At 37.8% G+C, this 23,328-nt stretch overlaps 1 protein-coding gene across 1 annotated transcript in view; it reads left to right on the forward strand.

Moving 5' to 3' along the window:
* Positions 1 to 23,328, forward strand: part of ADAMTS20 (ADAM metallopeptidase with thrombospondin type 1 motif 20) — a 217,504-nt gene that overhangs the window by 176,190 nt on the left and 17,986 nt on the right. The window contains exons 30-36 of the mRNA XM_033222369.1: positions 4,184 to 4,357; positions 4,433 to 4,603; positions 17,167 to 17,364; positions 18,068 to 18,197; positions 18,395 to 18,489; positions 18,577 to 18,668; positions 19,210 to 19,343. Coding sequence (XP_033078260.1) covers positions 4,184 to 4,357; positions 4,433 to 4,603; positions 17,167 to 17,364; positions 18,068 to 18,197; positions 18,395 to 18,489; positions 18,577 to 18,668; positions 19,210 to 19,343 — 994 coding nt within the window. The remainder of the gene's footprint in view (positions 1 to 4,183; positions 4,358 to 4,432; positions 4,604 to 17,166; positions 17,365 to 18,067; positions 18,198 to 18,394; positions 18,490 to 18,576; positions 18,669 to 19,209; positions 19,344 to 23,328) is intronic.

Consider the following 23,328-nt stretch of genomic DNA (forward strand, 5'->3'; position numbering starts at 1 on the left):
TCAAAAGAAGACATTTATGGGGCCAACAAACATATGAAAAAAAGCTCATCATCACTGGTCATTAGAGAAATGCGAATCAAAACCACAATGAGATACCATCTCACGCCAGTTAGAATGGTGATCATTAAAAAGTCAGGAAACAATAGATACTGGAGAGGATGTGGAGAAATAGGAATACTTTTACACTGTTGGTGGGAGAGTAAATTAGTTCAACCATTGTGGAAGACAGTGTGGTGATTCCTCAGATCTAGAACCAGAAATACCATTTGACCCAGCAATCCATTTTGGGTATATATGCAGAGGATTATAAAACATTCTACTATAAAAATCATGTGCACATATACGTTTATTGCAGTACTGTTCACAATAGCAAATAATTTGAACCAACCCAAATGCCCATCAAGGATAGACTGGACAAAGAAAATGTGGCACATATATACCATGGAGTACTATGCAGCTATAAAAAAAGGATGAGTTCATGTCCTTTGCAGGGACATGGATGAAGCTGGAAGCCATCATTCTCAGCTAACTAACACAGGAACAGAAAACCAAACACTGCATGTCCTCACTCATAAGTGGGAGTTGAACAATGAGAACACATGGACACGGGAAGGGGAACATCAAACACCAGGGCCTGTTGGGGTGCAGGGGGCTAGGGGAGTGAAAGCATTAGGAGAAATACCTAATGTAGATTATGGTTTGATAGGTGTAGCAAAACACCATGGCATGTGTATACCTGTGTAACAAACCTGCATGTTCTACAAATGTATCCCAAAATACAAAGTATAATAAAAAAATCAATAAACTAGGAGCTGGCTTTTTGAAAAGATTAACAAAATAGACCACTAGCCAGACTAATAAACAAGAAAAGAGAGAAAAATCAAATAGACACAATAAAAAATGATAAAAGGGATATCATCATTGATCCCACAGAAATACTAACTACCATCAGAGAATACTATAAACACCTCTATACAAATAAACTAGAAAATCTAGAAGAAATGCATAAATTCCTGGACACATACACCCTCCCAAGACTAAACCAGGAAGAAATCAAACCCCTGAATAGACCAATAACAGGTTCTGAAATTGAGGCAGTGATTAATAGCCTACCAACCAAAAGCACAGGACCAGATGGATTTACAGGTGAATTCTACCAGAGGTACAAAGAGGAGCTGATACCATTCATTCTGAAACTATTCCAAACAATAGAAAAAGAGGGACTTCTCCCAAACTCATTTTATGAGGCCAGCATCATCCTGATACCAAAACCTGGCAGAAACACAACAAAAAAAGAAAATTTCAGGCCAATATCCCTGATGAATATCGATGCAGAAATCCTCAATAAAATACTGGCCAACTGAATCCAGCAGCATATCAAAAAGCTTATGCACCACAGTCAAGTTGGCTTCATCTCTAGGATGCAAGACTAGTTCAACATACACAAATCAATAAATGTAATCCATCACATAAACAGAACCAATGACAAAAACCACATGATTACCTCAATAGATGCAGAAAATGCTTTAAAAAAAGTCAACACCCATTCATGCTAAAAACTCTCAATAAACTAAGTACTGATGGAACGTATCTCCAAATAATAAGAGATATTTATGACAAACGCACAGCCCATATCATATTGAATGGGCAAAAACTGGAAGCATTCTCTTTGAAAACTGGCACAAGACAAGGATACCCTCTCACCACTCCTATTTAACATAGTGTTGGAAGTTGTGGCCAGGGCATAGGCAAGAGAAAAAAACAAAGGTATTCAAATAGGAAGAGAGGAGGTCTAATTGTCTCTGTTTGCAGATAACATGATTGTATATTTAGAAAACCCCATCGTCTCAGCCCAGAAACTCCTTAAGCTCATAAGCAACTTCAGCAAAATCTCAGGATACAAAATCAATGTGCAAAAGTCACAAGCATTCCTATACACCAATATTAGGCAAACAGAGAACCAAATCATGATTGAACTCACAATCACAATTGCTACAAAGAGAACAAAATACCTAGGAATACAACTTACAAGGGATGTGACAGATCTCTTCAAGGGCAACTACAAACCACTGCTCAAGGAAATAAGAGAGGACACAAAAAAATAGGAAAACATAGAAAGAATCATTATTGTGAAAATGGCCATTCTGCCCAAAGTAATTTATAGATTCAGTGCTATTCCCATCAAACTACCATTGACTTTCTTCATACAATTAGTAAAAACTCCTTTAAATTTTATATAGAACCAAAAAAGAGCCCGTATACCCAAGACAATACTAAGCAAAAGAACAAAACTGGAGGCATCACGCTACCTGACTTTAAACTATACCACAAGGCTACAGAAATCAAAACAGCACGGTACTTGTACCAAAACAGATACATAGACCAATGGAACAGAATAGAGGCCTCAGAAATAACACCACACATCTACAACCATGTGATCTTTGACAACCTGACAAAAACAAGCAATGGGGAAAGGATTCCATACTTAATAAATGGTGTTGGGAAACCTGGATAGCCATATGCAGAAAACTGAAACTGGACCCCCTCCTTACACATTAAACAAAAATTTGAACTAAAGACTTAAACATATGACCTAAAACCATAAAAAGCCTAGAAGAAAACCTAGGCAATACCGTATATTCAGGACACAGGCATGGGCAAAGACTTTATAACTAAAACACTAAAAGCAATGGAAACAAAAGCCAAAATTGACAAATGGGATCTAATTAAACTAAAGAGCTTCTGCAAAAAAGCTATCATGAGAATTAACATACAACCTACAGAATGGGTGAACATTTTTGCAATCTGTGTGACAAGGGGCTAATATCCAGAATCTACAAAGAAACAAATTTGCAAGAAAAAAACAAACTACCTCATCAAAAAGTGGGTGAATAATATGTATAGACACTTTTCAAAAGAAGACATTTATGTGGCTAACAAACATATGAAAAAAAGCTTATCATCACTGGTCATTAGAGAAGTGTAAATCAAAACCACAATGAATACCTCTCATGCCAGTTAGAATGGTGATCATGAAAAAGTCAGGAAACAACAGACGCTGGAGAGGATGTGGAGAAAAGGAATGCTTTTACACTGTTGGTGGGAGTGAAAATTAGTTCAACCATTGTGGAAGACAGTGTGGCAATTCCTCGAAGATCTGGAACTAGAAATACCATTTGACCCAGCAGTCCCATTACTGGGTATATACCCAAAGGATTATAAATCATTCTTTTATAAAGACATGCACATGTATGTTTATTGCAGCACTATTCACAATAGCAAAGACTTGAAACCAACCCAAATGCCCATCAATGATAGACTGGATAAAGAAAATGTGGCACATATACACCATGGCATACTATGCAGCCATAAAAATCATGAGTTCATGTCCTTTGCAGGGACATGGATGAAGCTGAAAACCATCATTCTCAGGAAATTAACACAGGAACAGAAAACCAAACACCACATGTTCTCACTCATAAGTGGGAGTTGAACAATGAGAACACATGGACACATGGAGGGGAATATCACACACTGGGGCTTGTTGAGGGGTTTGGGGGCAAGGGGAGGGATAGCATTAAGAGAAATACCTAATGAAGATGATGGGTTGAGGGGTGCAGCAAACTACCACCACACATGTATACCTATGTAACAAACCTGCATGTTCTGCACATGTATCCCAGAACTTAAAGTATAAAAAAAATTAGCAAGTATTTGGATTCCATAACAGGTAAAAACTATAGTAGGTACTGTAGATAAAAAGATGAATATATCACAATCTTAGAAATTATTGTCTCTTTGAGAGAGATAATGAGTATAATCTAAGAATTTAATTGACATTTAAAAGCAATGTTGTGGAATAATTCGTGATTAATTGTGTGGTAATTTTTGTAGACATTATACTCATTTAAGTCAGAAGACAGAGTCATTGATTGGGATGCTGTCTACTATAACTTGATTCACTTGTCAGAGTTTCTATAAAGCTGAAGTACCTTATGCCAAACAGAAAATATACATTTACAGAGATAATGGTAAAAACACTTATTGTATGTATTTTTATCTAATTCATGTTATAATACCAGGCTATATTTAAAATAAACAATATGTGATGGCTCCATTGGCTATTTTTATATAATTTGGTATTGCTTAGCTAATTATTCAAATCAACGGGACTCCTTTGTAGTGCTCTGTGACCTGTGGCTCTGGAGTTCAGCAGAGGGACATATACTGCAGACTGAAAGGTGTTGGTCCGGTGGTTGAAGAAATGTGTGATCAGTCCACCCGACCTTGTTCTCAGAGGCGATGTTGGAGTCAGGACTGTGTGCAGCACAAGGGGATGGAAAGAGAGAGGATGAATGTGAGTATCAACAAGTAAATTTTCAAAGACATTGCATATAAGAATGTGTTATTCATTTGGTTATTGCATTTCTAGTGTTCAACATCATGTGAGAGAAAAGATTCACATCAACGAACGGAGTGCACAGATAACCAAATTGGACAAGTGAATGAAATAGTCTATAATTCTTCAAACATATTTCTTACATCCAAGAATTGCAGGAACCCTCCTTGCAATTACATTGTGGTAACAGCAGACTCATCACAGGTAAGGTAAAGAAAGGAAGTTGAGAATTTTTGCTCCTTGATAAAGCAGCTGAATCTACAATTTGACACAGCTGAAACTGGGTATAAAATTTGAATATGAGGGCAGATAATGGTATGCATATCAATCTAAGGAATGAGAGCACTGACAGTTGGATGGTGCAAATAGAGTAATAGTGACAATGTGTTAAACTCTAGTGCAAGTCTGAAGTGTTAGTAGGTGCCAACTGTAAAACCAACCACCAGGAACGATTTGGCAAACTGGCCCTGTACAGTTGTCCACTTTTGAGAAATGGCTTTATTGAGGTGTAATTGATGAACCATAAACTACATATATTCAAAATATATAGCTTAATAAGTTTGAACACATGTACACAGCCATAAAACCAGTACCATTTTCAAAATAAAGAGCATCTCCATCACTCCCAAAAGTTTCCTTGTGCTGCTTTATAATGTCTTCCCCCACCTCCATTTTCCCTCCTCACCCAATAAGTGACCTCACCTGTTTTCTAGCAGTGATCTAGCACTATACTTGTTTGCATTTTATAGAGTGTTATATAAGTGGATCATACAGTGTATACTTTTTTTATCTACTGTAATGTAAGTATTTTGAGATTTGATCAGGTTGTAGTATGTATCAGTAGTTTTTTCTTTTATTGTTGAATAATATTCCACTATATGGATGTCTTTATGTTTGCTTTTCTTTTCTTTCTGATGTCTGATCCCCATCCAGTCTGTTTCTTATCTAAGCAATTATCATCTTCATCCTTAGAGGTTTAATTTCAACTTTTTTATATCTTCCATATCTCTACTTAACATGTTGAACATATGAAACATAGTTGCCAATTTTTTTTTGCAGGTAAAATTTTCCAATTTTTATTTTTTTCTTGATTTTTTTAAAATTATAATTTTAACGTCCTCTTCTGGACATCTAATCCTAACATCTATGCGCACGTTTATAATTTAGCGAATTTTAGTATAATCACCTGTATGTGCAAGCATCACCATGATCTAATCCCAAACCTTTTTATCACTCCCAAAAAAATATCTGCACCCATAAGTAGTAATTCCTTATTCTCACATTTTCTCCTAGTCTCAGACAACCACTAATCTGTTTCCGTATCTATGGATTTGTCTGTTCTGCACATTTGGTATAAATGTAATCATACCATATGTCGTCTTTTGTGTCTAGCTTCTTTCACTTAGCATGATATTTTAAAACTTTATACAAATTTTACCATACATCATTGCTTCATTCCTTTTTATGATAAATAATATTCCATTGTAGGAATATACTATATTTTGTCTATTTATTTGTCAGTTGATGGACATTTGGATTGATTCCAGTTTTGACGTTTGAATAATGCTGTTAGAAACATTTGCATACAAGTTTTTGTGTAGACATATGTTTTCAATTTTCTTGGGCATATGCCTAGGAATAGAATAGCTGGGTATTGTAATTCTATTTAACTTTTTGAGGAACTGCCAAACTGTTTTCCACAGTGGGCATACTATTTTTCTTTCCTATCAGCAATGTATAAAGGTTCCTATTTCTCTCTCCATATCATCATCAGCACTTGTTATAATCCATCTTTTTTTTTAACATAACCATCCTAGTATGTATGAAATGGTATCTATTTTATGTTTAAGTTGCATTTCTCTAATGACTAATGATGTCGAGTATCTTTTTGTGTGTATGTTAGTTATTTGTGTATCTTTAGATAAATGTCTGTTCAAATCTCCTGCCCCTTTGCCCCCCCCCTTTTTTTTTTGAGACGGAATCTCGCTCTGTCACCCAGGCTGGAGTGCTGTGGCCGGATCTCAGCTCACTGCAAGCTCCGCCTCCCGGGTTTACGCCATTCTCCTGCCTCAGCCTCCCAAGTAGCTGGGACTACAGGCGCCGCCACCTCGCCCGGCTAGTTTTTTTTTTTTTTTTTTTTTGTAGTTTTTAGTAGAGACGGGGTTTCACCGTGTTAGCCAGGATGGTCTCGATCTCCTGACCTCGTGATCCGCCCGTCTCGGCCTCCCAAAGTGCTGGGATTACAGGCTTGAGCCACCGCGCCCGCTTTTTTTTTTTTTTTTTTTTTTTTTTTTTGAGATGCTCTCTTGTTCTGTTGCCCAAGCTGGAGTGCAGTGGTATAATTACAGCTCACTGAAGTTTTGACCTCCAGGGCTCAAGCAATCCTCCCACCTAAACTTCCTGAGTAGCTGGGACTACAGCCATGTGTCACCATTTCTGGCTTTTCTTTCTTTCTTTCTTTCTTTTTTTAGAAATGGGGTCTCCCTGTGTTGCCCAAGCTGGTTTCTTACTCCTGGGCTCAAGGGATCATCCCTCCTGGGCCTCCAAAAGTCTCGGACTACAGCATAAGTCACCATACCTGGCTGCTCATTTTTTCACTGGGTGAGTTGTAAATTATTTATATATTCTGGGTACCAACTTTTATCAGTTAGATGATTTGCAAATATTTTCTCCAATTCCGTGGGTTATCTTTTCTCTTTCTTAATAGTATGCTTTGATGAAGTGAAATTTTGTTTTTTGTTTTAGTTCTTTGTGCTTTAAGTATCATATCTAAGAAACTTTTGCCTACTTCATGGTCACAAAGATTTATATCTATGTTTTCTTCTTAGCCTTTTATAATTTTAGCTCAGACAATTAGGAGTTTGATACATTTTGAGTTAATTTTTGTATGTGATGTGAGGTAGGGGTCTAACTTCATCCTTCTGCATGAAAAAATTATTCTTTCCCCCATTGAATTAGTTTGGCATCCTTGTCAAAAATCAATTGACAATTGACCATAAATGTATTGGTTTATTTCTGAACTCTCAATTCTATTTTCTTGATCTATATGCCTATCAATATATTATTACAATATCAATATTATATTGATAGTAATCAAGTAGTCTTGATTACTATAATTTTATAGTAAGTTTTGAAGTCAGGAAGTATGAGTGAACCAATTGTTTTCCTTCCTCCTTAAGATTACTGGGCTATTCTGAGTCTCTTACATTTCCATATGAATTTTAGGACCAGTTTGTCAACTTCTATGTAAGAGCCAGCTGAGATTTTGTTAGAGGTTGCAACGACTCTTGATTAATTTGGTAAATATTATTATCTTAATAATATTGTCTTCTTATCTCTGAATGTGGGATGAATTTCCATTAATTTAGGTTTTGACTTATTTCAAGTATGTCATATAGTGTACAAATCTTACACTTCTTTTGTTTAATTTATTCCTGAGTATTTTGTATTCTTCTGTAAATGGAATTGTTCTATTAGTTTCATTTTCTGATTATTCATTGCTAGTGTATAGAAATAGAATTGTTTTTTGTGTATTAAAAATTTTGGCAGGGGGATTTAATTATTTAGTGTGTGGATTAAATGGGATTTTCTGCTTACAATGTCATCTTCTCTACAAATATAGTTTTACTTCTTGCTTTAAAGCTGGATGCCTTTTGTTTCTTTTCCTTGTCTAATTTCCCTGTCTAGAAATTCCAGAATAATGTTAAATAGAAGTGGTAAAAACAGACATTTCAGTCTTGTTCCTGCTGTTTGTAGGAAAACTTTTAACTTTCCTAATTCAGTATGCTAACTATAGATTTTCTGTAGAATCTCTTTATCAGATTGAAGAAGTACCCTTCTAGTCCTAGTTTGCTTCGTGTGTATATTATGAAAGTGTGTTAGATTTTGTCAAATGTTTTGTCTGCATCTACTGAAATTATCATACTTTTTGTTCATTCTTCTATTAGTATGGTGTATTACATAGATTGACTTTCATATGTTACAATAACCTTGCATTCCTGGGATAAATCTTACTTCATCATGGTGTATAATCCTTTTTATGTGTTGCTGGAATTGTTTTGCTAGTGTTTTGTTGAAGAATTTTACATCTATATTCTTTATTTTATTTTATTTTTTATTTTTTATTGTACTTTAAGTTCCAGGGTATATGTGCATAAGGTGCAGGTTTGTTACATATGTATACTTGTGCCATGTTGGTGTGCTGCACCCATCAACTCGTCAGCACCCATCAACTCGTCATTTACATCAGGTATAACTCCCAATGCAATCCCTTCTCCCTCCCCGCCCCATGATAGGCCCCAGTGTGTGATGTTCCCCTTCCCGAGTCCAAGTGATCTCATTGTTCAGTTCCCACCTACGAGTGAGAACATGCGGTGTTTGGTTTTCTGTTCTTGTGATAGTTTGCTGAGAATGATGGTTTCCAGCTGCATCCATGTCCTTACAAAGGACTCAAACTCATCCTTTTTCATGGATGCATAGTATTCCATGGTGTATATGTGCCACATTTTCTTAATCCAGTCTGTCACTGATGGACATTTAGGTTGATTCCAAGTCTTTGCTATTGTGAATAGTGCCGCAATAAACATACGTGTGCATGTGTCTTTATAGCAGCATGATTTGTAATCCTTTGTGTATATCCCGAGTAACGGGATGGCTGGGTCATATGGTACTTCTAGTTCTAGATCCTTGAGGAATCGCCATACTGTATCCCATAATGGTTGAACTAGTTGACAATCCCACCAACAGTGTAAAAGTGTTCCTATTTCTCCACATCCTCTCCAGCACCTGTTGTTTCCTGACTTTTTAATGATTGCCATTCTAACTGGTGTGAGATAGTATCTCATTGTGGTTTTCATTTGCATTTCTCTGATGGCCAGTGATGATGAGCATTTTTTCATGTATCTGTTGGCTGGATGAATGTCTTCTTTTGAGAAATGTCTGTTCATATTCTTTGCCCACTTTTTGATGGGGTTGTTTGTTTTTCTCTTGTAAATTTGTTTGAGTTCTTTGTAGGTTCTGGATATTAGCCCTTTGTCAGATGAGTAGATTGCAAAAATTTTCTCCCATTCTGTAGGTTGCCTGTTCACTCTGATGGTAGTTTCTTTTGCTGTGCAGAAGCTCTTTAGTTTAATGAGATCCCATTTGTCAATTTTGGCTTTTGTTGCCATTGCTTTTGGTGTTTTAGACATGCAGCCCTTGCCCATGCCTATGTCCTGAATGGTATTACCAAGGTTTTCTTCTAGGGTTTTTATGGTATTAAGTCTAACATTTAAGTCTCTAATCCATCTTGAATTAATTTTCATATAAGGAATAAGGAAAGGATCCAGTTTCAGCTTTCTACTTATGGCTAGCCAATTTTCCCAGCACCATTTATTAAATAGGGAATCCTTTCCCCATTTCTTGTTTCTCTCAGGTTTATCAAAGATCAGATGGCTGTAGATGTGTGGTATTATTTCTGAGGACTCTGTTCTGTTCCATTGGTCTAGATCTCTGTTTTGGTACCAGTACCATGCTGTTTTGGTTACTGTAGCCTTGTAGTATAGTTTGAAGTCAGGTAGCGTGATGCCTCCAGCTTTGTTCTTTTGACTTAGGATCGTCTTGGCAATGCGGGCTCTTTTTTGGTTCCATATGAACTTTAAAGCCGTTTTTTCCAATTCTGTGAAGAAAGTCTTTGGTAGCTTGATGGGGATGGCATTGAATCTATAAATGACCTTGGGCAGTATGGCCATTTTCGTGATATTGATTCTTCCTATCCATGAGCATGGTATGTTCTTCCATTTGTTTGTGTCCTCTTTGATTTCACTGAGCAGTGGTTTGTAGTTCTCCTTGAAGAGGTCCTTTATATCCCTTGTAAGTTGGATTCCTAGGTATTTTATTCTCTTTGAAGCAATTGTGAATGGAAGTTCATTCATGATTTGGCTCTCTGTTTGTCTGTTACTGGTGTATAAGAATGCTTGTGACTTTTGCACATTATTTTGTATCCTGAGACTTTGCTGAAGTTTCTTATCAGCTTAAGGAGATTTTGGGCTGAGAAATGGGGTTTTCTAAATATACAATCATGTCATCTGCAAACAGGGACAATTTGACTTCTTCTTTTCCTAACTGAATACCCTTTATTTCTTCCTCTTGCCTGATTGCCCTAGCCAGAACTTCCAATACTATGTTGAATAGGAGTGGTGAGAGAGAGCATCTCTGTCTTGTGCCAGTTTTCAAAGGGAATTTTTCCAGTTTTTGCCCATTCAGTATGATATTGGCTGTGGGTTTGTCATAGATAGCTCTTATTATTCTGAGATAAGTTCCATCAATACTGAATTTATTGAGTGTTTTTAGCATGAAGGGCTGTTGAATTTTGTCAAAGGCCATGTCTGCATCTATTGAGATAATCATGTGGTTTTCGTCTTTGGTTCTGTTTATATGCTGGATTACGTTTATTGATTTGCGTATGTTGAACCAGCCTTGCATCCCAGGGATGAAGCCCACTTGATCATGGTGGATAAGTTTTTTGATGTGCTGCTGGATCTGGTTTGCCAGTATTTTACTGAGGATTTTTGCATCGATGTTCATCAGGGATATTGGTCTAAAATTCTCTTTTTTTGTTGTGTTTCTGCCAGGCTTTGGTATTAAGATGATGTTGGCCTCATAAAAAGAGTTAGGGAGGATTCCCTCTTTTTCTATTGATTGGAATAGTTTCAGAAGGAAAGGTACCACCTGCTCCTTGTACGTCTGGTAGAATTCAGCTGTGATTCCATCTGGTCCTGGACTTTTTTTGGTTGGTAGGCTATTAATTATTGCCTGGATTTCAGAGCCTGCTATTGGTCTATTCAGGGATTCAGCTTCTTCCTGGTTTAGTCTTGGGAGAGTGTAAGTGTCCAGGAAATTATCCATTTCTTCTAGATTTTCTAGTTGATTTGCGTAGAGGTGTTTATAGTATTCTCTGATGGTAGTTTGTGTTTCTGTGGCGTCCGTGGTGATATCCCCTTTATCATTTTTTATTGCATCCATTTGATTCTTCTCTCTTTTCTTCTTTATTAGTCTTGCTAGCAGTCAATCAATTTTGTTGATCTTTTCAAAAAACCAACTCCTGGATTCATTGATTTTTTGGAGGGTTTTTTTGTGTCTCTATCTCCTTCAGTTCTGCTCTGATCTTAGTTATTTCTTGCCTTCTGCTAGCTTTTGAATGTGCTTGCTCTTGCTTCTCTAGTTCTTTTAATTGTGATGTTAGAGTGCCCATTTTAGATCTTTCCAGCTTTCTCTTGTGGGCATTTAGTGCTATAAATTTCCCTCTACACACTGCTTTCAATGTGTCCCAGAGATTCTGGTATGTTGTATCTTTGTTCTCATTGGTTTCAAAGAACATCTTTATTTCTGCCTTCATTTCGTTATGTACCTAGTAGTCATTCAAGAGCAGGTTATTCAGTTTCCATGTAGTTCAGCGATTTTGATTGAGTTTCTTAGTCCTGAGTTCTAGTTTGATTACACTGTGGTCTCAGAGACATTTTGTTATAATTTCTGTTCTTGTACATTTGCTGAGAAGTGCTTTACTTCCAATTATGTGGTCAATTTTGGAATAAGTGTGATGTGGTACTGAGAAGAATGGATATTCTGTTGATTTGGGGTGGAGAGTTCTATAGATGTCTATTAGGTCTGCTTGGTGCAGAGATGAGTTCAATTCCTGTATATCCTTGTTAACTTTCTGTCTTGTTGATCTGTCTGATGTTGACAGTGGGGTGTTGAAGTCTCCCATTATTATTGTATGGGAGTCTAAGTCTCTTTGTAAGTCTCTAAGGACTTGCTTTATGAATCTGGGTGCTCCTGTATTGGGTGCATATATATTTAGGATAGTTAGCTCTTCTTGTTTAATTGATCCCTTTACCATTATGTTATGGCCTTCTTTGTCTCTTTTGATCTTTGATGGTTTAAAATCTGTTTTATCAGAGACTAGGATTGCAACCTCTGCATTTTTTTATTTTCCATTTGCTTGGTAGATCTTCCTCCATCCCTTTATTTTGAGCCTATGTATGTCTCTGCATGTGAGATGGGTCTCCTGAATACAGCAGACTGATGGGTCTTGACTCTTTATCCAATTTGCCTGTCTGTGTCTTTTAATTGGGCCATTTAGTCCATTTACATTTAAGGTTAATATTGTTATGTGTGAACTTGATCCTGCCATTATGATATTAACTGGTTATTTTGCTCGTTATTTGATGCAGTGTCTTCCTAGCCTCGATGTTCTTTACATTTTGGCATGTTTTTGCAATGGCTGGTACCGGTTGTTCCTTTCCATGTTTAGGGCTTCCTTCAAGGTCTCTTGTAAGGCAGGCCTGGTGGTGACAAAATCTCTAAGCATTTGCTTATCTGTAAAGGATTTTATTTTTCCTTCACTTAAGAAACTTAGATTTGCTGGATATGAAATTCTGGGTGTAAAATTCTTTTCTTTAAGAACGTTGAATATTGGCCCCCACTCTCTTCTGGCTTGTAGAGTTTCTGCCGAGAGATCTGCTGTTGGTCTGATGGGCTTCCCTTTGTGTGTAACCCGACCTTTCTCTCTTGCTGCCTTTAAGATTTTTTCTTTCATTTCCACTTTGGTGAATCTGGCAATTATGTGTCTTGGAGTTGCTCTTCTGGAGGAGTATCTTTGTGGCATTCTCTGTATTTCCTGAATTTGAATGTTGGCCTGCCCTACTAGGTTGGGGAAGTTCTCCTGGATGATATCCTGAAGAGTGTTTTCCAACTTGGTTCCATTTTCCCCCTCACTTTCAGGCACCCCAATCAGATGTAGATTTGGTCTTTTTACATAATCCCATACTTCTTGCAGGCTTTGTTCATTTCTTTTTCTTCTTTTTTCTTTAGTCTTCTCTTCTCGCTTCATTTCATTCATTTGATCGTCAATCGCTGATACTGTTTCTTCCAATTGATCGAGTGGGTTACTGAAGCTTGTGCATTTGTCACATATTTCTCGTGTCATGGTTTTCATCTCTGTCAGTTCGTTTATGGCCTTCTCTGCATTAATTATTCTGGTTATCAATTCTTCCCCTCCTTTTTCAAGATATTTAGTTTCTTTGCGCTGGGTACGTAATTCCTCCTTTAGCTCTGAGAAGTTTCATGGTCTGAAGCCTTCTTCTCTCATCTCGTCAAAGTCATTCTGCGTCCAGCTTTGATCCGTTGCTGGTTATGAGCTGTGTTCCTTTGGAGGGGGATATGCACTCTTATTCTTTGAATTTCCAGCTTTTCTGCCCTGCTTTATCCCCATCTTTGTGGTTTTATCTGTCTCTGGTCTTTGATGATGGTGATGTACTGATGGGGTTTTGGTGTGGGTGTCCTTCCTGTTTGTTAGTTTTCCTTCTAACAGTCAGGACCCTCAGCTGTAGGTCTGTTGGAGTTTGCTTGAGGTCCACTCCAGACCTGTTTGCCTGGGTGTCAGCAACAGAGGCTGCAGAAGATAGAATACTGCTGAACAGCAAGTGCACCTGTCTGATTCTTGCTTTGGAAGCTTCCTCTCAGGGGTGTACTCCACCATGTGAGGTGTGGGGTGTCGGTCTGCCCCTAGTGGAGGATGTTTCCCAGTTAGGCTACTGAGGGGTCAGGGACCCACTTGAGCAGGGAGTCTGTCCGTTCTCAGATCTCAATCTCCCTGTTGGGAGATCCACTGCTCTCTTCAAAGCTGTCAGACAGAGTCGTTTGTGTCTGCAGAGGTTTCTGCTGCTTTTTGTTGTTGTTGTTGTTGTTGTTGTTTAGCTGTGCCCTGTCCCCAGAGGTGGAGTCTACAGAGACTGGCAGGCCTCCTTGAGCTGCTGTGAGCTCCACCCAGTTCGATCTTCCAGGGCTTTGCTTACCTTCTTAAGCCTCAGCAATGGCGGGCGCCCCTCCCCCAGCCTTGCTGCTGCCTTGCAGTTAGATCGCAGACTGCTGTGCTAGTAATGAGGAAGGCTCCGTGGGCGTGGGACCCTCCCGGCCAGGTGTGGGATATCATCTCCTGGTGTGCCCGTTTGCTTAAAGTGCAGTATTGGGGTGGGAGTTACCTGATTTTCCAGGTGTTGTGTGTCTCAGTTCCCCTGGCTAGGAAAAGGGATTCCCTTTCCCCTTGTGCTTCCCAGGTGAGGCGATGCCTTGCCCTGCTTCAGCTCTTGCTGGTCGGGCTGCAGCAGCTGACCAGCACCGATTGTCCGGCACTCCCTAGTGAGATGAACCCAGTACCTCAGTTGAAAATGAAGAAATCACCTGTCTTCTGTGTCAGTCACGCTGGGAGTTGGAGACTGGAGCTGTTCCTATTCGGCCATCTTGCTCCGCCCCCTACATCTATATTCTTAAGAAATGTTGGTCTATAGTTTTATTTTTTTGTGATGTCTGTCTGGTTTTAGGAAATACTGGCTTCATAGGATGAGTTAGGCAGTACTCCTTTTTCTTCTATCTTGTGGAAGAGTTTTGGCAGGCTTGGTGCTAATTCTTTAAGCATTTGGTCCTGGGCTTTTCTTATGTGAAGTGTTTTGGTTACACATTTAATCTCTTTACTTGTGATAAGTCTATTCAGCGTCTCCCTCCTCCCCAGGGTTTGCTGTTGCTGCTGTTTGTTGTTGTTTGTTTCTTTAGTGAATTTTCTGAGCTAACTGTAAAGTCTGTATTATTTGTCATACATGGCCACTGAAGTCTCTGCTCACTTAGTTTAGTTGTCAGCTATGACTGAACAGTAATTTCCTTAATTTCTGGAACCAATAATTTTAGTTCCCTAGACTTTGCCAAAGTACTGTGTTTTGGGGAGTTGGGAGTAGGGTGTGGCCTTCAACACCCATCAGGTAGATGACAACAGTTCCTAAATCCTAACTTTCTGTTTGTGTAGAGCCTTGAGGTCAGCTGGAGGAGAGGCTGCAGGCCCTTCTCAGATGCTTCCTGAGCTTGCAGACAGACTTGGACATGTGTACAATCTGATGCATGTTCACAGCCACCTAGATCTCATTAATACAATGGAGCTTTTCAAAGGTCTGATGAACATCTTATTCTCTAGTTTTTCCTTTTAAGTTTTTTTGGCTAGCCTGTTGTTGCTCCAACTGTTATTCCACATCCTGGAAACTGCAAAGTTAAACAATGGTTTTTTCATTGAGCGCAACAAATGTCCCTAGATTTTTAGAACTAAGCAAGTCAGGTCAAACAAAGAGATTCTCGCAAGTGCGGTCTTCCAGAAAATCACTAAACAGTTCAAATAATGACAATTTTCTAAGAATGTGGCTTTGAATGATGCCCAAACCTGTTCTGCTCCCCTCCAGTGGCTGCCAGAATTCTGGTTTCACCATAATTACAGGGCTGTTGATTTTAAAGGTTTCCATGGAGCTAGAAAGAAGAGGATGGAAATAGAGGACGTTCAACCATCACAAAACTTGCTCTTCTTACCAAGAGTAAGCCATGGTTATTGAATAAATGCCTTCTGGATTGCTGCAAGTCTTTGGTCAGTTTCCAGAGTTCTGAAAAAACTTATCTGGAAAATTTTGCCCATTTTCTCACTGCCGTTATAGAAGAGAGAGTTTTTAGGTGTCCTTACTCTTCCATTTTCACAGATGTCACCCTCTAGGGATGTTGTGATAGATGGGTTTTTTCTTCGTTATGAGTCTTATTGTCCAGGTTCTTTGCATGCCAATTAATTTTCTGTTGCATGTCAGCCATGAATTTTACCTTTTTGGTGACTAGATATTTTTTATTCTTATACATATATTTTGAGTTTTGTTCTGGATTGCATTTATTTTGTTGGAGAGCAGTTTGACCCTCTCTTGCCTTGCACTTAAGATGTGTTAGCAGACCAGTATGTTGTTTAATCTAGGTTAACTGTTCCTCTCTACTGTGGCAAGACTCTTTTGAGTACTTTACCTATTTCCTCATGTATTTAAGTTTTCCAGTCTAGCTGGAAGGAATAGGCACTATATTTGGTTCTGTGTGATCATTAGAAAAAGTAACTTCTAAGCCTTTTGGTTGGTTAATTGCCTCACGTTGGTTGGTGTCCTCACAGGTATGTACACACTACTGGTCAGAACTCTGCTGTCTTCCTTTCATTGTGCCAAGACCTGGAAAGTTTTTCAAAGCAGTAGGCTGGAATGATTTTATAGTGTCACTTTGTTTCTCATCTGTCACGGATTACTATTCTTTATTATCTAAGGTTGAGTGTCTTAAAAGCCGTTGCTTTATATATTTTGTCCAGATGTTTTGGTTGTTTTAAGTTAGAAGGTAAATCTATTCCTTGTTACTCCACTTTTGCTAAAAGCAGAAATCTATTTGCCCATTTTTGGATTGGGGCTTTAATTTACACCTAAATCGCTTACCCATTTTAGTCAAATGTTATTAGACTTTACATTATATCTATGAAGACACATGTGTGCTAACTTATACATTGTTACCAGTGATCTAAGGCTAATAGATACCCTTTATTTCCAGTAAGGACCCTCAATATGTTTTGTTCCTCCAAAGCTGTGCCTATTGGGAGACATAGTTTCATACAGTTAAGATGGTAATGTAATTAAAACACACACACACACACACACACACACACACACACAGGCACTACAGGTAGAAAATCTAGCCTGAATCTGAGTTTCTTTCATTTGTTGGTACAACTCTGGGAAACTTGTCTAATGTCTGAACCTATGCTTGCTCATCTGTAAATGAAACTAATTAAATAGGATTATTGTGGAAATGACACAGCATAATGTATATTAAGCATCTGACAAATATTAAGCCCTGGCTAAAGTTAATGACATTTTCTTCTCTTTTAATCATGTATTTTTCAGTGTGCAAACAACTGTGGATTTAGTTACAGACAAAGGATTACATATTGCACCGGGATCCCATCTACTAAGAAACATAAGCTCCATCGACTTCGGCCTATAGTCTATCAGGAATGCCCTGTGGTGCCTTCCTCTCAGGTTTACAAATGCATTAACAGTTGTTTGCATTTGGCCACTTGGAAAGTTGGAAAGTGGAGCAAGGTCAGTGTATAATTATGAATTTTAAAACTTCTGAATAAGACTTTCTAGGTATGGGAAATCTGGTAATCTGTACGTCTAATTAGATCCTCAGAGTTGCCCCAGACCACTATTGTCTAAAAACCACTTTATTTGTTATTTATATAAATATCTTATCTCTTGTTTGATGCTTGCTATAACTTGCTTAAAGCAGAGACCATAACTCATACTTATTTCTGTTCCTTAGAGGGCTTAGCACAGTGGCTTGCACTTTGAGTAAGTGCTTAAGAAATATTTATTGGTTAAGTGAAGAAATAAATCAATCTAACATATGAGTAATAAAAGTTATATCATATTCTGTTTCCAATTTAATTGATAGAAAGCAAGTAAATATCACTTTGCAAACTTAGCACATAACTTAATGAAATAGTCTTAATTACCATCACTGACTAATGTTTATGAAGTATTTACAATGTATTGTTGCTAACTGCACAAAATGAATGAAAAGAAGCCAGTAACTGAGAAATAATAGATTCAGGCTCATGCCTAAGGATTTCTCCCACCTGTGACTCTCCAACCCCCAGCATAGTTTTGTGTCTTCTGTGGATCTAGCCACTACTGACCTTCAGTGTGCTCCAGAAATACCTGGTCTAAGAAAAGGAGACTTGGATTTTCTGGCCTTATGATTCATAATATAGTTTATCTTCAAACCTTACTCTGTTCACAGTGCTCAGTGACTTGTGGAATTGGGATAATGAAGAGACAAGTGAAATGCGTTACCAAACATGGTTTGTCCAGTGACTTATGTTTAAACCATTTAAAACCAGGTGCTCAAAAGAAATGTTATGCCAATGACTGTAAGTAGTAGACTTCAAAACTCTACCTAATACCTAAGGGTTTCTAATAAGTTTCAGTTAAACTAAATATCTGTAGTAGTTGCACACTCCACAAAACAAAGTGTCAGATACTCAGAGTGTAGCAATGTTTCTATGATTAGGTTCATGCTGCGTTTGTAATTTGCTCTGTGTTAAGTTGTGTTAATTTGTCTTTGAAGGTAAATCATTTACCACCTGCAAAGAAATTCAAGTGAAAAACCACATTAGAAAGGATGGTGACTATTACCTTAACATTAAGGGAAGAATAATAAAGGTATTATGAAAACAGTTCCTATTTTATTTTAACGTTGATCATTGACTTTGGAAAAAGTTTTTCTAGATGTTTACATTTTTTCTTTAGATTCATTGTGCAGACATGCACTTGGAGAACCCTAAGGAATATTTAACACTGGCCCAAGGTGAAGAAAACTTTTCTGAAGTGTATGGCTTTAGGTATGAGATGTGTGTTGGTCTATCTGAGCATTTTCATGATCTTCCGAGAGAATTGGAACTTCTAGCCTTTAGAGTGATACTTGAATAGCTTACATGTGAGACAAATAATGTGGGAGCAGGTAGACATGTTACGACCTAAACCAGATGTTATTAATGCCTGTTCAGAAATAAAGGCTTGAATATTAACCTGTACTGTTAATATTGACTGTTGACAGAGAGATTGACTAAGAATACTGTGGCTGAGAAGTCAGACATGGAGAAGGGAAGAATTTAAGAACTATGTGCATTTTCATAAAATCAAATTAATTCCAGTAATAAAAGCTAGAAGAATTGCAGTTGAATTATTTTTCTACAAACTCTTCTTAGATGTTTCACTGAGAATTTTGTAGGCTCACCTAAAGTGATTTTTACTTCTTTCTTAACTTGTTGACATTATAATATCGAAGAGCAGGAGTGTGTTTTATTTTTCTGTTCCCAAAGATAATCTACATTATGGCCTAGTAACTGCATCTAATACTAAAATATTCCAATGTTGTTACAGACTAAAAAATCCATATCAATGTCCTTTTAATGGGAGTAGGAGGGAAGACTGTGAATGTGACAGTGGACACCTAGCTGCTGGATACACTATTTTCAGCAAAATAAGAATTGATCTCACTTCCATGCAAATTAAAAGTAAGTGCTCAATCTACATTTTAAAATCAAAAAGCCTCCATTTGCTTATGAATGTCTAACAATATGTTGGTATATATGGTAGCCAGGGTACAGAGAAGGACCTGGCATTGTGCAAAAATTGCTTACTTTTTAAAAAACAGTTAGCTACATACTTCCTCTGCAATGACATGCACCATGAGGACTTTTTTTTTTTTTTTTTTTTTTTTTGAGGCGGAGTTTCACTTTTACTGCCCAGGCTGGAGTGCAATGATGCAATCTTGGCTGACTGCAACCTCCGCCTCCTGGGTTCAAGCAATTCTCCTGCCTCAGCCTCTCGAGTAGCTGGGATTACAGGCACATGCCACCATGCCCGGCTAACTTTTTTGTATTTTTAATAGAGATGGGGTTTCACCATGTTGGTCAGGCTGGTCTCGACCTCCTGATCTCAGGTGATCCACCCACCTTGGCCTCCCAAAGTGCTGGGATTACAGGCATCAGCCACCGCTCCTAGCTGGAGACTCTTAATAAAAACGTAATGACAGTGACAAGTAAGATACTGCCCTTCCAAGATAAAATCCTCTACCTTAAAATCCTCAGGTACATTAAGGATAAGAAAGTTGATATCCTCAGTCTACTTGTGGAACCTTTTTGCAGGGCTTAAAGTAATCATTTAAATTAGTTTCAAATGATAATTTATCAGGTATTTTCCCATACATTATCTCATTTGACCTTTTTAAACACTCTTATATTAGTTAAGGCAGGTATTACATCATAATGTTATAAGTAATATGGAAGTTAAGCAACTTGTTCCATTCATACAATTAGTAACTGGCATTAAGAAAAACAAAGTCCTACTCACAGGCCTTAGATTATAGATCGCATTGCTTGTCTAGAAAATAATTTATAATACAATCAAGTCAAAACATCTTTATAGAACTTAATATACACCAGGCAAATGCAGCCTGCCATCCTGAAAGTTACATATCTACATGAAGAGGCAAAAAAGTGCATTTCACTAGCAGAGGTTCCATCTCAATTGCCATTGAATCGTCAGTGCCTAGCATGGTGCATAAGTCATAGAAAGCAATGAAAAAAATTTAAGAAAGCATATGCATGAATACATAATATATAAATTATAGTCATACAATTATGAACCATTATTATTAATAATAATGGCTATGATTTACTGAATATCCACCATCTACTACAGTGTGGAAGCATTATATTACTATGGTTACAATAATAAATTCTAGACTGTCTGGGTGTAATTCTTCATCTTCATTTATCAGCTGTGTGATGTTGGGCATATGTCTTTAAGCCTCGGTTCCCTCATGTGTAAAATGAGAAACTACCACTAAGGTCTTTTCTTCATTTCCTTTTTCTTTCCTTCTTTTTTTTTTGTTCTTATTTGGTGATGATTAAGAGATGATATTTGTAACGTATCTAGTCATTGTTTTACATATAATACAAGGTTGTCAAACCCACAGCCTGCAGTCCTCATGCGGCCCAGGGCGGCTTTGAATGTGGCCCAACACAAATTTGTAAACTTTCTTAAAACATTTTGAGACTGTTTTTGTGATTTTTTTTTTTTTTTTAGCTCATAAGCTATTCTTAGTGTTAATGTATTTTATGTGTGGCCCAAGACAATTATTCTTCCAGTGTGGCCTGGGGAAGCCAAAAGATTGAACATCCCTGATAGAGTACATGCTGTATAAATATTGGTTATCATTTAATAATGTGTATGGTTATAAGCATATTATTAGCACTCTAAGTTTCTAACCGGCACTCAGTAGCTTATTTGCTGTTAACTAGGCTGCTTTTTAACAAAGCTGCCATTTTGCCAGGCATTGGTCTGGGCCTGGAGCATACAATGTCAAATATATACAGTTTCAGCTCCTCTCTTCTTCTTCCTCAAACTTGTATGGTAAAAATCCAGCCTTGATTAAATTAAACCTCCTACCCATTCTGTGCTTGTAGCATAAAACTGAATGTGGCAAATAATACTAGCCCTTCTGACTGATACCATTTTAAACCCATGAGTACTAAGCTTACAGGGATCCATGGCACTGCCAAGTAACTATTGCATGTCCCTAGTCCATTCTCTCTCCTGCTTTTCTAACTTATACCTTCTCCTCCAGCTTCGAATTTCCACATTTTTAATACCTCCATTCTACTAACTCACTGCTGGTGATCTTGCTCGCTATTTCACTGAGAAAATAAGAACAACCAGAAGGGAATTGCTCAAGTTCCCACTGCCACATCTACCCATCTACCTGAATCTTTACCTATCTCCTTTGCTTTCTCCTGTTTACCCAGATGAACTCTTCATGCTCCCATCCAAGGCAAATCCTGCTCCTTGTCCTCTAAACTCAGTGCCTTGTACCTACTCAAGAGCATTATTTCAGCATATTTCATGATCTCCCTCACATCCTCAATTCTGCTGCTGAATCATTTAAATTCTTCATAGAGAAACATGTTATTTCTTTCATCATAATCATGAGCAAATAATCTTGACCTTTACCCCTCCAGCCACTGTCCAGTTTCTCTGTGTTCATTTATAGTAAAATTTCTGAAATGAATTATAATTTGCACTCTCCAATTTCTCTTTCCCCATGCTATACTCTAATCAATCTCTTATTCATATCACTTCCAGGAAACAGTCCTTATCAAAGTCGTCAATAACCTGTTTCCCTAAATCCAATGATAAAGTCTTGTTTTTCATCTTACATGATTCATCAGCAGCATTTGTTTACCAGGATACCATCCTCTAATGGTTTTGCGCCTTTCTTGACCCCTCTTTCTCCTGTCTTTCTCACTGTTTCTCAACTTGGCAAGTTATTCTTCATCTTCTACAACTCTGAATGTTGAGGAGCTGTAGGATTCAATTGTTATTTGGGAATCTCATTAAATTTATAGATTTCAAGTACCACCTGTTAAATGACAGTCCCAAATGCACATTTCCAACCTGGACTGCTACCCTAAACTCCAAAATCCAACTGTCTACTCAGCATATTCATATGAATGTTTAATAGGCATGTCACACTCAATGTATCCAAAACTGAACTTCTAATATTTCCTGCCAAACCTGCTCCTCAAACCCAAATGTTTACCACTGCAGTAAATGCCACCAATAATAGTCTATTTAGTCTAGCTAAAACCTAGTAACACCTTCATCTTCTACCTTTCTTCCACACCCACATGTAATTCAGCATCAACTTCTGTCAGGTGAATTTTCAATGTGCATGCTGTTATGGACAGAATTGTGCCTTTCACTGGTCAACACAAGTCAACATGACCTTCCCACCTCTATTTCCTCTCAGTTTTCTGCTGCCCCGAGCCCCCTCATCACTCCTACTATAGACACAGTGGCCTGTTTGCTGTTCCTTGAACACACCAGGTATGCCCCCATCTTAAGGCCTTTGCATTTATTGTTGCATCTGCCAGGAACATTCATCTGTAGCTGTCTATATGTTTTACCCCTTCATTTCTTTTGGGTCTCTGCTGAAATTCATCTTCTAAATAAGGCCATCCAGAACCACTCTCCACCACTAAATTCTCTTCCTCCCCATTCTATTCTCTGCTTTATTTTCTTTCCATAGCAAGTATCACCCCTAACATACTGTAATATTTGTTTTATAACTTGTCTCTTCCTGGTAAGACTCAGGTTCCACTGGCCTCTGTTTCACCCACTGCTGTGTTCACAATATCTGTAATACTGCCCAATGCAAAATATATTGTAAATAAGTATCTGTTGCATTGAAAGTCCTTGCTTTTCTCAAGAGGTTTATAGGAACAGATAGTTTGAACAATCTCAAGACAACTTTGAGTTAACAAAAGTGGCAAAAAATGAGTTTTAGGAGGAGGGAGAAGCGTGAACAAAAGCATGGAAGGGAGAAGCATTCTGGTGGTATCAGAGAATAAAAAGCAGTCTAGTTTTGTCTAAACATAAATCAAATGTAGGTTGGGGGATGGTAGCTTATTAGAGAAGTTCGCAGGGAACAGATCA

The sequence above is a fragment of the Trachypithecus francoisi genome, unplaced genomic scaffold (genome assembly GCF_009764315.1).
Source record: "Trachypithecus francoisi isolate TF-2019V2 unplaced genomic scaffold, Tfra_2.0 Lachesis_group11, whole genome shotgun sequence".
Taxonomy (NCBI): Eukaryota; Metazoa; Chordata; class Mammalia; order Primates; family Cercopithecidae; genus Trachypithecus; species Trachypithecus francoisi.